Source organism: Cygnus atratus, chromosome 27 (assembly GCF_013377495.2).
Source record: "Cygnus atratus isolate AKBS03 ecotype Queensland, Australia chromosome 27, CAtr_DNAZoo_HiC_assembly, whole genome shotgun sequence".
NCBI classification, from domain to species: Eukaryota; Metazoa; Chordata; class Aves; order Anseriformes; family Anatidae; genus Cygnus; species Cygnus atratus.
In genome coordinates, this window is record NC_066388.1 from 41,688 (window position 1) to 56,219 (window position 14,532).

Below are 14,532 nucleotides of genomic sequence, written 5' to 3' on the forward strand. Positions count from 1 at the left end.
TCTCAGACTGGAATAAAGTATGAAGAAAGAAGACTGGCTGTAAAATCCAGTATGCCCTACCGACATCGGCAAGCAAGCATTCCTCCTGCCGCCCCTCCCCCCAAACATTCCCTAATGCCCTGGACACAAGCCACTCTGTCCTAGATCATCCCAAGGTCCTGGCTGCTATCTTTTCTCTCGGGAAGGGGAGGGGGGCGGGAAGCACACCCTCCTGCCCTCTTTAGTCTCCACCCCTTTCAGAGGAGTTTTAAATAAGACGGGAGCTGATCAGAAAGATCATAACAGAGACGTGGAAAACAGAAAGAGGCTCGTCTGGGAAGGAAATCATCAGCAGAAAATAGAAGAGAAAAAGCAAAAAAGGTATGTACTACTCTACACCTGTTTCCAAAAGTGCATTTCCTGTTTTCAACGTTATTGGCATTATCATTAAATACTACTAAATACTATTTATTAAAGCCTACTAGGTTATCAGAGTAGTTAACTAACCAAGCTATTGCTTTTCACCTTTTGAAGATTTATAATGCTGGATAAAACTTTTAGCTTCCAGTTGCTTCAAGAAAGCCTCAGCAAGCTATTCCAGGGAAAGGGCAAATGGCCTCAGGCTCTGAACAGCTAGCAGGGAGGAGCCTCCTGCACAGAGAACACTTCGAAAAAGAACTAGCAAAGGAAGAGTTACAAACCTTATGATGGTAAGGAGAAGCCTAGAGAGCCAGGTGTGAAAGGACAATTCATTGTCTTCCTGGGAGATCAGACTACACATTTCACCCCAGGCTCACAACCAGGATAATGGAGGCACAAAGGGGAGGAGGGGGGCGGGTCATCTTCAGTTCTTCCTAAACATGATTCTTTTCAAATGACAGGAAATACTGAGAATGATTCCCCAAAGGAAGCCAGAGCTTGCAATGCCTGCTTTTTCCACTGCCTTCAAAGACTTCAAAATTTTAAATTACTTTCCCCAAAAGCAAACGTTTGTCCACTGTGATATTCTAAAGAGAAACAGTACAAGTCTGATACTCATCTGCTCAGTTTAGAAAAGGGATACGGCAGCACTTTCCCCAAAAGGCAGGAAAAGGCATCAAGGACCTGCAGTCCTTTGTTTGATCTAGACCAAGATGGTGGTTTATCAGCAAGAGAGCTGCTAATGCTAAAGATTTAGAACTGAAGCAAGTATTCTATACTAGGTAACTAGAAGGGATGGGGGGGAAGCTACCTTTACTTGTTACCAATGATGTTCTGTTTGACCTTGATAAGCTATACCCCTTTTTTAGGTCTTATGCCACATCTATAAGATAATACTCACACTCTCACTCTCGCTACTTAGAAGAGCTGTTAATAATAAATTAATAGTCAAAATATGCAATTTAAAGTATTCCTGATGATGATGCTTCAGCAAAGACACTGCATCTGCAGCATTCCTTATCTGCATCCAATTCCAGGTCTGTACTGAGGTATATGCTACTAGCACAATACCTGTACCGTGTGCAACGACTCACGACTTGCTGATCTATTTGGTTAGCATGGAATATCCAGTCTCCAGTGAAATGCTATAACACGTTAGTCACAATAATGTTTTTCCAGCTTACTCCATTCCATATCGGCTATCATAAAAGGCATACCTTAAAAAAACATGTATAGAGCTGACTCTTCTACAAGCAGAAAGTCCTCATTGCAAGCCTGGTTATCTACTTTATCAATTCACTCCATTCTTTAAAACCTTCATACTGTTTTTCAAACTTTTGCTTTTAGCCAAGCCTCCTAATTCATTCCCGTGAGTTCTATTTCCCTGTTCTCTCTGTTTCTCTTTCAAAGGGCAATACTTCCTTATTACTCACATGTCCTAAGTGTGATTATGAACAAAACAGGCAGCTTCTGAATCATTTAGAATTCTAAAAGAATTAAGCCTGAGAGCCTCTAAATTTAGGGTATCATATATCCTTGTTTTACTGTACCTCAAAGCATAGAATCAGAACATCAGAATGACACATCTAGGCCTCTGTCTTATTGCTAGAGTATTTCTTGATCAGAGAGGAAACAAGATGAAAGCAGCAGGCACAAACTGCTTATGAGAGCAGTACCAGACAGTACATTGGTTGAAGATTTCTGCCTGGAGTCTTGTAAACATGCTATTTTTCAAAGAGCCATGTGGTTTCAGTTTGATAGGGCTTATCATTCAGAACATTCCAATTGATTGGCATGTATCGTACCTTTCTCAGGACTGAAAACAAACATCTGGCAAAACCTGTTACCAGTTTTCCAAGCATAGTGGGACAGCAGCCACCAATGGATGGACAGGCACGGGAGAGGGGAAGAAGGAAGGAAGGGCTGTAGCATTGCAATATAAACTAGCCAGAACAGGGGGCAGGAAAAGTAACTGGAAGCAAGGATGCGGTATCTGACACAAGGCAACTTCAGGGATACATTCTGTAGCACTCCGCACTAGAAGTATGTACAGCATAAGACTAGAATCTACTTGTACAGCAGATAATACAGGATAAACTTAATTATAACATTAAGCCACTCAAGTAATTCATAAATAGGGGCTCTTTTCATGTCAGTTTCCAAGACTGAAATAGCTCCCTGTTTCTCAACCTCCCTTCCTTCACTAAAACTAGCTACAGTTAGTTTCCTTCTGGTATCAGGCACCGAGGACTTCTTCCAAGATAATTAATTAGGCCAGCTCTGCCACTCCGATCTCCCCCAAAAAAAGTGTTGCCGGTGTTGCCTTGTTTCCAGAGAATCTTAGCATGTACCTCAGAAATAAAGTCTCCACAGTTCCTCATAGCGCTTCCCACAGAATAATGCTAACAAAGCAGCTCAGGTAAGTAGTTTCACTTCATGATCTTTCCTACGCAAAGTCTAGGCTAGCAGAATCTTGTTTTTTAAAGCAGTCAGCAAGAAATTCCAGCCTCCTCCACAGATGGCAACAAAGATGACTGGTGGTGCTAACAATTAGCAATTTAAAATCCTGCAGCTGTGAGATTCAGAACACATCCCTGCACAGCTCCAATAATGAGCAACAGCTGCAGGGATTAAGGATAATATAATACAGGGTTTCAGCAGCAGCCCAGTGACTTCTGCGTGATTTTGGATTATGCATTACAGCTTTGGGAACACCACTGGCTGAGTTCAAATGCAGTTAGCATATTCCTGTGAAGTCAATGCCTGTTTGGAAAACTCAGGTCGTGTGTTTTTTAAAGGCTTGCTGTGTAATGCAAAATGCTTCCTAAGAGGTCAGAAAGGACTTGAAAGTATATGGAGATTACTACAAAATCTGCATACTAATATGTACCCCTGAGAGCTGCTCTGGACCACATGGATTTCATCAAGATGTGACACAAAGACAAGACTTGCAGCAACTAAGGCTCTCAGAAGCTGTTCCTGTGAATCTCTTCAGTCTGACTTGCAACTTTGTCTCCCCTTGGTGCAGGCTAATCATGAGAAACCACTATCCAGTATGTTATAGAGCAGCCCTAGAGACTGGCAATGGAAACAAGAGCCTGCCCTCTGCTCTACCTCATCCCTGTCTCTTGCTGCATAAAGCTGCCAAAGCGATTTGAGGGAATAAGACATGCAGTTGTGATTGCACAGAAGTGACACACAGAATGAAATGGTGTAACAATGAAAGCACCAGATCAAAAGCTAGCCTGCCGGATGTTCAACATACTCTCAATTTTTAGCAAAAACATACAACAATAGTAGAAACTGAAAGCTCAGCAGGGCCAAAAAGGGAGAAGCTGTAGAAATACTGAAAAATGAAGACATAGCAACTCACCTATCACCACCACCTACCACAAAGCATCCCCACCTATCATCGCCATAGTCTCCTTGCCAATGCAATTCATCAGCAAGCAGCTCTCACTCTCACCCAAAGAAGCAGCCTGGACAGAAAATACAAACCTTCTTAAACTATTGTTATTAGCAGATTTCTGTGCCACTGCAAGAGATCTCTTGGATGGGACTCAGTGACCTGAATCTCAGTTAACACTTTCTAATCAATGTTACATTCCTTTATTAGACAAGTCATCTCTTTAATAATGGGCATGATACTGTTGGCTTCCAGCAACCTTGGGAAAAAGGACTTTCAATTTCCTTCTACAAGTGTTATTCTCCAGGAAACACACTCTGAGTTTCCTCCAGATCCACGAGGTTATGCTTTAGGGTTGTAGGGTTTCTACATTTATCAAGTATAAGCACAACTAGGTCCAGCCTGGCAGTTTCCTCTGTTCAGGGACACCAAGACAGCTAAGCCTAATTGCTGAGAACTACACAGTAGAAAGTGGGACTTAATGTAAAAAGCATTTTCATCATTTAAAACCTTAATTTAAACTCACTGCTTTGAATGTAACTCACTCTGTAAAACACTTTTGTTGAACTTTTTTTTTTAACCTTCTATAGATAACTTGAGATCTGGAGATGATGTGGAAAACACTCCCATATCTCCTCTTGCTGATGGGAGCAATCACAATTACTCAATGCCAGGTAAGGAGGTAAATAATGCTCTTGCCATCTGCAGGCACTCAACCTTGTTTTCAGCAGCATTTCCTTGCTAGCGACTCCAACTGTCTGCATCAGACAAAAGGAGGATCTCATTCTATCGCTATAAATCAGAGGAAGGAAAGCCATATGAACCAGTCTATGTCTAATATGGGATTTCTACTAATGTGTTATCCTGTCTGGTTTTCATTTCAATAAGAAAGTCACCTCCAAATCTTCCTTGTGTACCTGTTCAGCCAGATACTATTCACAGTTAGGAAGAGATCCATCACAATAACCCTTTCATTTCCTTTCCGTTGGTCTCACCTTCATCGTTATTCTCATGTACAACTAGCCATTGATGGTTTCCATGTCCTCTCATTCCAAGCTTCACATTGCATAGCTTAAATAAACACTGCACAATTCTAAAAAGTTTAGTATCTTTCTCAAAAAATTGTTATCTCAGCCTTCCTCTTTCTTTTTATGCTGTTCTTTCTTCTGTGCCTGATCAAAGAAGTTTTCTAAATGGGTTTCATGCTTAAAACTTTAAAATATTTTATTTAATTGGCTGCAAGAGATGTATCTCTACCTTTCTCCTCCTTCCTCCCACCCCAATTTCAGTACTTAAACATGATGGATAACAAGTGAAAGGCTTGTGCCAAAGGAAGGACCACACTCCATTGCATACACATGATCCAGTCCATGCTGAGCTCCTGTTATGACTAGCTAGTAAAATATGCTTTGAAAAAAAATCAAAACTAATCAAGGTACAAAGGCTCATGAGGAAACTGCAAGCAACAGCTGCTGAGCAAAAGTAACTGCTTGCTCATATTTTTATGTCTTTGGAAAATATTTCCTTGGACCTCCTGCAAATAGCAGAAAGCTGACAAGCTAACAGTTGCAATGCCCCAAGAGTACATAATCACTTCACACCTGATGCAAGTACAACACATCACCAAGTTCACATCACCCAAATGACAAACAATAACCTTATAATTGGTGGTAATTCAATGATTTGCAGTTTTCAGTACCCATGCTGAAGTACTGAAGGCACTTTTCACTACTCTGATTTGCAAGACCTCAAGAGGAGGACTGTCCCTTTGGAGGCACCTGTTCTCTCAGTTTTCTTAAGAGAGCGGTTACTCACAGAATTAACCTTCTTTGCTTGCAGAGCTGGCACATGCGTTACAAACGGGGAGCCAGATCTAGAGGTAAGCCAGGCAAACTACAAGTGCATTATCTGGAGCTTTATGAGCACAGGACATGAAAGCAGATGATGCTGAAGGAATAGAGCCTGAAAGCTGTTCTCCATGGTTGGGGGGGGGAAGGGTGGAATCTGAGAATGGCAGATTCAGAAGACAAAATACTAGAGTATTAATACCATCTACAGCTCAAAGAGCAAAGTCCGTCTTCCCCCACCCCCCGTTCTTCACTAGCAGAATAGAACATCCAGCAGCATAATAGTGAGAGAGATGGGACAATTTGGGTCTGGGAAGGAGAAAGGGTTGCCTGCTAGACAGATGCTCCCATCATGGATACTTTTTATCCTGGAAAGAGAAAAGAGTTCTTTTGCTAAACCAAGTCTTTTCAGTGAATCTCTAAAAGAGATTCCTTTCTCTAATTACAGCCATTTGCACAGACTATTCATCTGGAGAAATATACCAGCACAGGGGGAGCTGGCTGAGGCTCTCAAGGAGCCGAACAGAATACTGTAGGTGCGACAACGGTCGGAGTCGCTGCCACACTGTTCCCATCAGAGGTGAGTATGAAGAAGAAAAAGAAAGGAAAGGGTAGGAGATGACATCCTAAAGAACTCCACCGTCAGGGAAGGAGATATCACATGGAAAACCTTGCTTGAAATGAAAGCATTAATATGCACTAACTCAGGCAGAACTAAGGAAGAATGAACAAGGGGCTGAGAAAGGCTCATAATAGTGAACGTGGAGAGAATGGAACAAAGGAAGAATGTGGCCCTACATACGTTTAGGCAGGGGGAAGTAGATCAGGCTAAAGGAGACTGACAAGAGGACAGGTGGGTACATTGCCAGCTGTTTACTTCTGTGAATTCTAACTGTTTCTTGACTTTTCTTTACTGCACAGCCTGCACTAAAAATAAATGCTACAATGGGGGCCAGTGTTCACAGGCATATTACTCCCCACAGCTCTTCATCTGCCAGTGCCACCAAGGTTTCTCTGGGAAGCAGTGCGAAATAGGCAAGTATAATGTATCAGTTAATGGGAACAATGCTGCTGGTTTTAGCTATGTAGTGCAGAAAGAAGAGATACTCAGAAACTGCTACTGTATACTGGGCTCTCTGTTAAGGTGTCTCTTTTCATGGTAAAGCTAATACTACAAAGGACCTTTGAGAAGGACACCTAGGTTGATCTCAGTGTCTCTTGATAAAACACTAAGTTTTGAAACTGAAGATATTTGTATATCCTTACAATTTGCTTGGAAAGACATTTTCACCAACTTACAAGACAAGGCACCTGGGAGCCAAGTTTAAGCAGAACAAGAGACAGGAGAAGCAGTGTGTGATGCTGTCCTTTTAGTAATGTTTTGTTCCCTTTTGCTCAGATACTGAAGTTAAGTGCTACAAAGATGCTGGAGTAACATACAGGGGTATGTGGAGCAGGACAGAGAGTGGAGTTGAATGCTTGAATTGGAATATCAATGGCTTGATGGACCAGACATACAGCGGCCAAAGAAAGGATGCTGCTGAGCTGGGATTGGGCAATCACAACTATTGCAGGTGAGGGACTCATGACTCATGTCAGAGCTGTAAGAATCTGCCCATTCTGAGAGCTTGGGGCAAAAGGGAGGCTGTTTCATACCAGCCACAGAACACTGCATACAGGTGCACATACAGTATAGTACAAGAGCAGCAACTGCAACTTCTATAGATAGATCTCAACTTCTGATCCATCTAGAGTAGATGTTTATGCTGGACTAAAATATGCATGCCTTTCTCACCCCATAGTCTTCCCTTGTGCCCATTTGCATCCTTCTCAGTGCCTAAAACTCCCTTTGCAAGCCAGTTTCCTGCCACCTATGCCTGCAGATCTAGATCCTCCTCACAATTCTAAAATATAGTGCTTCCTACAAATGAACTAAACTGCACAAACAAGTTAGCCGGTCCTGCTACTGGCTGTCTCATCCTCACCTCCACATACTCTTTGCTTTTATAATTAAAATAAGAATACAAATTACTTTTGGTGGTTCACTCTGCACTGCTGAGCAGGATCAAGTTACTGTACTAGATGACACACTTGAGACTAATAATGACAGTTTTATAATGATGCGTAATGTCTTTATAATATTGCATAAAGGCATTATGCATTAACTCTTTCAGAAACCCAGATGAAGACTCCAGACCTTGGTGCTATGTCTATAAAGGGGGAAAGTACATCTGGGAATACTGCAGTGTACCCTCCTGTTCAAAAGGTACATGCAGGACAGGGAACGGACTTTAAAGCTTCCATGATTCACTGCATATATAAGGGTTCTCTGTAGACTTCTGTAACTGAAAAGTTAATATTCTCATGTTAAATCATGTTTAAGCTTTTTATATTTATGACACAGAGAGACTGACATAAGTAGAGCTAATATATAGATGCCTTGACAGAAATGACAATAGGAACAGCTGATGGTTTACATGCATCAGTTAACATCCAGCTTTCTTATTGAAGTTGGGAACAACAACTGCAAAACTGGAAGAGGCACGGATTACCGAGGCAGTCACAGTGTTACCAGTTCTGGAGCTACCTGTTTGAGGTGGAATTCTCAACTCATTGTTAGCAAGCTATATACTGCATGGAGAAGAGATGCTTACCAGCTAGGCCTTGGCAGTCACAATTTCTGCCGGTATGTATTGTTATAGAATGAATTTAATAAATAAATAAATAACAGTAAGCTTTCTTGTGGTACTCCCGAGGCAGGGCATGTTGTTTACATGGGTTATTAAAGCCAGGTTATTTAATCCATGTTGTTTACATGGGTTATTAAAGTAGAGGCAATACATTACAGTGGAGAATAAAGCTCACTGCCAATAGTAATCTTCATTCCACTTGACTTCTGTATACTTCCCTAACATTGGACTATATTAAGAGAAATTCCACACGGCCCTGTGCTCTCTTTATCTCTAGAAAAAAACAAAAAGAATACAGTCAGATCCCCACCTGCTCTCTTCAGGTGTCTCCTTCTCCCCAAAATCCCTGCAAACCTGGTGATACAAGTTTTTCTTCTCCTTCCTGTGCTGCAGGAATCCTGACAATGACAACAAGCCCTGGTGCCACATACTGAAAGGAACTCAGCTCACATGGGAGTACTGTAACGTGCCTACCTGTTGTAAGGCTCCTAACACTCCTGATTCTTCTTTCTTTGTGGCATTACTGTTCGGTGTGTTGCAAGTCTCTTACAGTAAGAGGTGGGGAAAAAAGCTACTTGGGGTAAATAGGGATTCTGCAGGTCAGCTGTTTTAGAAGTACCTTCTCTGCCGGAAGAGAAGACTGCAGAACTGGGAGACAGAAAAGACAGGGTTTCTTTACTATATTTTTTCAAATCTATACAAGTTTCCTAGGAAACAGGAATGAGTCAGATACTAAACAGTTGATGCCAGGCTGCCTTGATATGCAGTGACAACTAACAGACTCTTAACTCAAACTCAGTGCAAGAGTTCCTGAACACATGTTTGTCATCCACAGCCACCTGTGGCATACGGCAGCGTAGAGTACACCAGTACCGCATAAAAGTCGGCTCCCATGCAGACATTGAAGCTCACCCATGGCAAGCTGCCATCTTTGTGAAGTATCGCCGAGCACCTGGAGAGCACTTCCTTTGTGGAGGAATTCTGATCAGTTCCTGCTGGATTTTGTCAGCTGCTCACTGTTTTGAGGAAGGGTGAGCTGAGGATTCAGTACTGTCTGGGAAATCGTACCAAAAATTCTGGAAAATGGAAGCATCCAGTATTAGCCTTACTGGAAGGGTGAAAGACTTGAAAAAGCCATTAACTCTATAGAATTATTTTGTGGAGTAAAATGTGACCAACGTTACAGACAGGCAAACTGGCTGTATGGCATTAAGGTACCACAGCAAAATACCAAATAGGTGAAGAACAAAGCTGTCAGTATAGAATGCAGAGCCACTGAAACTTGATTAACAGCAACGGCCTTACAGAGGAGGTTTGCCAGGGTGCAATTGCTCTAAGCAATTACTGCAAAAACTAAGGCAAATAGGACATCTGAGGTTAAACTGCTCGGGCAATGAAGTAGTAATAGTGCTAAAGTAAGAAAAGTAGAAGTTCCAACAGCACATCTTCAAAGAAAGGGTCCATTCCAGTTAACACAGGAAGAAAGTAAAACTTTCATTTTTCAGCTTTAGTACTGATCAGCTGAAGATTGTGCTGGGCAGGACTTCACGAGCAACTCCTGAGGAGAATGAACAGAACTTTCAAGTGAAGAACTACATTGTGCATCAGAGATTTGACTCTGAAAATTATGACAATGACATTGGTAAGAACTTCTCCGACATCATGATTTGATAGGTTATGATTTGCTCAAGCTTGATGTTAGTCAAGTAGTCATTTTTTCTCTCTTCAGCTCTGCTGCAGTTGAAATCTGACACAAAAGACTGTGCTATTGAAACAGACACTGTCCGTGCTGCCTGCCTCCCAACACCAAACTTGCAGCTGCCTGACTGGACGGAATGCGAGATCTCTGGTTATGGCAGAAACGAAGAATGTAAGTAGAAGATATACCGGGTCCAAAGTCAGGTCCCCCTGCCCTCAAAGAATTCAAGCCCTTAGTATTGTTTGACGTGTGACCCCCCCCAAAAAATTATTTTATGGCTTATATCAGCACTCCAAAACGTACATGTAAGTGAAACATATACAAAAAGAAGTTTTGGTCCAAGTTATTTCATTCATCTGAGATCTGTCAGCAGCATGGGCTAGTGGAGTCTTGAAACTTTCCAATAGTAAAAACACAAAAAATGACAGAATGGATAACAGAAAAACTGCAGTCAAGGCTCCCACATTTCTGCTGTACTGAGATACTTATTGCATTTAACATTAAACTTAGACATTGTCATTCTGACAGAAATCCATTTCTGTTGAGATTACAGTTGCAGGTAGTTGCATTATTCTAAAAGACACATTGGCTGTGCAGTGATTAGCAAAAAAGCTAAAGAGGTGATGATCCTAGATATATATTATAAGGCCAGCCAAATGAGTTAGAATAATTCAGTTGGAAGGGACTTAGGAAGATCATTAAATCCAACTGCCTGAACATTTCAGGGCTAACCAAAAGTTAAAGCATATTACTGAGGGCATTATCCAAATGCTGCTTGAACAATGACAGGCATGGGGCATCAATCCCCTTGCTGGGTGAATGTTTTTTTAAAATGAGCTATTTTAAAAAGCACAGCCAAACAAGAAACAGGAATAAAACGTGTTTGGAGATATACACAGTCTGACCTATATTTCAAAAAGGAGCAAAAAAGCAGCTATTTTGCTGGTATTTTCTACTTATTTCTTTTTATTCTCTTTAAATTGTAAACGCTGAAGCAGCGACTGTGAAGCATCTGTCATAAGAAGTCCAAATCATGATTTGTGCTGTTAAGGTTTTTGGAACAGACTTGAAAATTTAACATATGAGTGTACCGTATGCTTTTCAAGCTAGTCCTTCACATTGTTTACAGGGAGTACAGAATAAACTCATTCAGAGCAAAGGGATACTGCAATTGTAATTCAAAACTGGACTGAAAAACAATCCTGCCAATGTTCAGCTTTGTGAACACACAAAACAAAAATAAATCTATTCCATTCTAAAATAGCACACGTGTATTCCTATCTAGTTACTCAGTGTTGTGTACATCTGTTTTTTCTTAACAGAAGTCTAATACTAAAAAGTCAAGGTTACATTTCATACAGGTAGTGATTTTTAGATGCAGTTACTATGACTTCATTTAGATTGATGTAATTTGTGCAAAGGTGACTTATCCATCCAAGAAACCTAGCGCTCTTTATTTTGCACCCAGTAGGAACCTCTGAAACATTGCTAATATTGCTTGCTAAGAAAGCAATATTCTCTCTCTACTAGATTAAAGTTGTTCTCATGAGCAAAGCAGAACCCTCAAGAATTAAAAAAAGACCCTTTTGGCAAGGAAATTGTGCCACCCTCCCCTCCTGCCACTAGCTAGTTTTTTGTCTCTTCCCCAAACTGCAGAAACTGAGTTGCAAAGTTTTTATAAGTGTATGTGTATATATATACATATATATCCATGTCCCTTCCAGTTTCTCCCTTCTATTCAGAGCACCTGAAGGAAGGGCACGTCAGACTATTTCCAGCTAGTCGGTGCACAACACAGCATCTAGACAACCGGACAGTTACAGACAATATGATATGCGCAGGAGACACAAGGAACCTTGATGATGCCTGCAAGGTAAAGCCAGCTCTGTTCCTCTTTTCTTTCTAGGCCTGTCCTTTATAGTGCAAACGAACCAAACAAAAATATTCAGAAAATAATTTAAAGAAGTCCTGCATTTGACTACATGAAATTCTAGTAAACTTCTGTTCAGTAGGACAGAACTGCTGGCTCCTCTTTCATTTTTTTTCTCCTTTTTTTCTCCCCTCTCCTCATAGCTGAGAATGCAGGCCACGTTCAATCAAGCAAATCAGAATACAGACTGAAAATTCCAAATACAGGAAATATCACAAAACTGAGCAGGAAACTCCACCTCAGCAGGGTTTCCTAATGTTTTCTCTTATGTGAACCACCAAAACATTCAGCAGTAGGTTCTGTAAGAGATGTAGGTGCCACTCTACTGGAAAGTGGAGAATAAAATAATAAAGACTAAAAGATAGTGGAGAATGAGCAGCTGTAACATGAGAAACAGGAGAGCACGCATTAAATTATAATACCTAAAACAAAGATCGACATTTCTTCAGTTTCAACATCTCTTTAATGTTCATGATTTACTATTACTCACAACAGTATGAAGAAGCCTGGACTTTTATAGTTTGAACTTTATAGTTGTGTTTTTTTTTTTGTTCTTAGCAATACCTCACCTACATTTCATAAATAACTGCCATACAAAGTTAGACACTTTAGTGTTAGATTGTTTTCGGCCTCCCCTGATACAAGAGAAGCACTAATGGAGGCTGCCTGGAACACAGAAGTTGCTTATGTAAAAGGGTTGTTACTAAGAGCATTAGAAGCATGGTGTCTCTTGATTTGTGAGTATATTAAACGGGACATTTAGGAAAACACAAGAGATGGCATCTAATGCACAATTAAAGGCAGTGAGAAAAAAAAACAATACAAAACACAAACAAAAAAAGGTGATTCTTTACTAACCTGGTACTTCTCTGCAGGGTGACTCTGGAGGGCCTCTGGTCTGTATGAAGGATGATCGAATGCATCTAATTGGAATCATCAGCTGGGGAATAGGTTGTGGCCGCAAAGACACACCTGGCGTTTATACAAATGTGAATCGTTATCTTGACTGGATTCAGAACAACATGAAATCCTGAAGAAGAAAAATGAACTATCCACAATTTTGTGACCATGCCCTTGCAAATTCCTTTGGGGTGTTTTAAGGATATTAACAGGGCATCCTGGTTGCCCAGATGCTTATGTCTTTCTGTAAAAAAGGAAGACAAACTGCCATGTGTGGTAAGGGCACTTTCTCAAATTACTCCCTTTTCCCCACTACAGGTTATCAGAAGCAGAGTCCTTCCCCTCATCCCCCTTACATCTCCAAGCTTTGTCGTTTCATCAGTCCCATGTGTACAATTGAAAACAAAGGTTGGCTTGCAAAATGAAAGCTATATTGTTTTGGGAATGGGAGTGAACAGCAGGCAAAGGGGACAGATTTCATTTCCTGAAACTTTCATCTCCCTTTTTTGAGGGAACAGGACTCAAACATTGTCAAGGATGCTCAATGACACATGGACATATGTCTTCCATAACACTGCCCTAGGGCATATAAGAACATATTTCACAAAGGGGATTATTTATTATTCAAATTAATTTCCACAAACCCCTCCCCCCCCCCCCCCCCCCCCCCGAAGGCATACTAATTTTCTAGCATTTAAAGCATGAGAAACTTTCCTGTGTCCCCCTTTGAACAAGGGGCTAGAAGAGGAAGTTTCATGATCTCATGTGGAATAACAAGAACGTATGTTAAAAGTGCAATGGAAAGATGTGTACTTTCTTACCCAAAACACAGCTGCCTGCAATGAGGTGAATCCTTGAAGGGAGTCTTGAGTTTGAGCCCTTACTCTGCACAGATTCTTCCTAGCTCAGGCTGTTCCCATTTGGGACTCACAGAGCAAAAAGAACATATTGTGTAATGTCCACTTCACAAACACACTGCAGCAACATTTTTTTTTTTTGGGGGGTAGGGGTGGGGTGGGCAGAATAAATAAATAATCTTTTGATGTACTTGTCTATAAAATTCTGAATTTTACTTTTTTTAATACTATGCAGGTATTTTAAGCTATTCTGTGCTTGTCTGATTTAACAGTAAGCTTTCCACCACTGTAAGAACAACTGACAGGTCTAAACTCGTCCACCAAAATATTAGAATCTACCCTTACCCACTGAATTTACTACGCTCTTACTAACACAGGATCAAAAATGGATTTGCAAATAAAAATGTTATTTCTTATTTGGCTGTAAGTTTAAAATAAATTCCAATCCAGATTAAGTTCTTTCCTTATGAAATTTTACTTCATTATTTAATGAAGTAAAAGAAGTAAAATTATTTGATTTTACTTCATTATTTAAGCGGATTTCAGACTCCAATAGATATAGCAAGGCTCTAGGTGTGGGCTACTTATTTCCATATCAATGTACCACTTGCTTTTTCAGTTTGGAACAGATTCGTTAACAGAGTCTAAGCGATCCAAACAAACACAGGATTGTTACATGTTATAAAGAAAATAATTAATTTTAGCTCTTCAGACAACAATTTATTCCTAAGCTTATAAAATCAATTGTATGAAGACATTCATCTCCCTAAGGTACCCACTATCCAAGGTCCAGTTGTTATAATT

At 40.6% G+C, this 14,532-nt stretch overlaps 1 protein-coding gene across 3 annotated transcripts; it reads left to right on the forward strand.

The window, feature by feature from the left end:
- Positions 1-238: 238 nt before the first annotated feature.
- PLAT (plasminogen activator, tissue type) lies at positions 239-14,466 on the forward strand. 3 transcript variants are annotated; one of them, XM_035562760.1, is made up of 14 exons: positions 239-360; positions 4,396-4,479; positions 5,645-5,684; positions 6,101-6,232; positions 6,574-6,687; positions 7,052-7,226; positions 7,827-7,918; positions 8,164-8,338; positions 8,736-8,821; positions 9,178-9,373; positions 9,848-9,984; positions 10,072-10,212; positions 11,766-11,914; positions 12,847-14,466. In XM_035562760.1, the coding sequence occupies exons 2-14, from the start codon at positions 4,414-4,416 to the stop codon at positions 13,003-13,005; spliced, it is 1,662 nt and encodes a 553-aa protein (XP_035418653.1). In that variant the 5' UTR covers positions 239-360; positions 4,396-4,413; the 3' UTR covers positions 13,006-14,466. The 3 variants fall into 3 exon arrangements, with proteins under 3 accessions (XP_035418653.1, XP_035418654.1, XP_050571725.1); XM_035562761.2 differs by lacking the exon at positions 6,101-6,232; XM_050715768.1 differs by lacking the exon at positions 5,645-5,684 and having other exon boundaries at positions 279-360.
- The last annotated feature ends 66 nt before the right edge of the window (positions 14,467-14,532 follow it).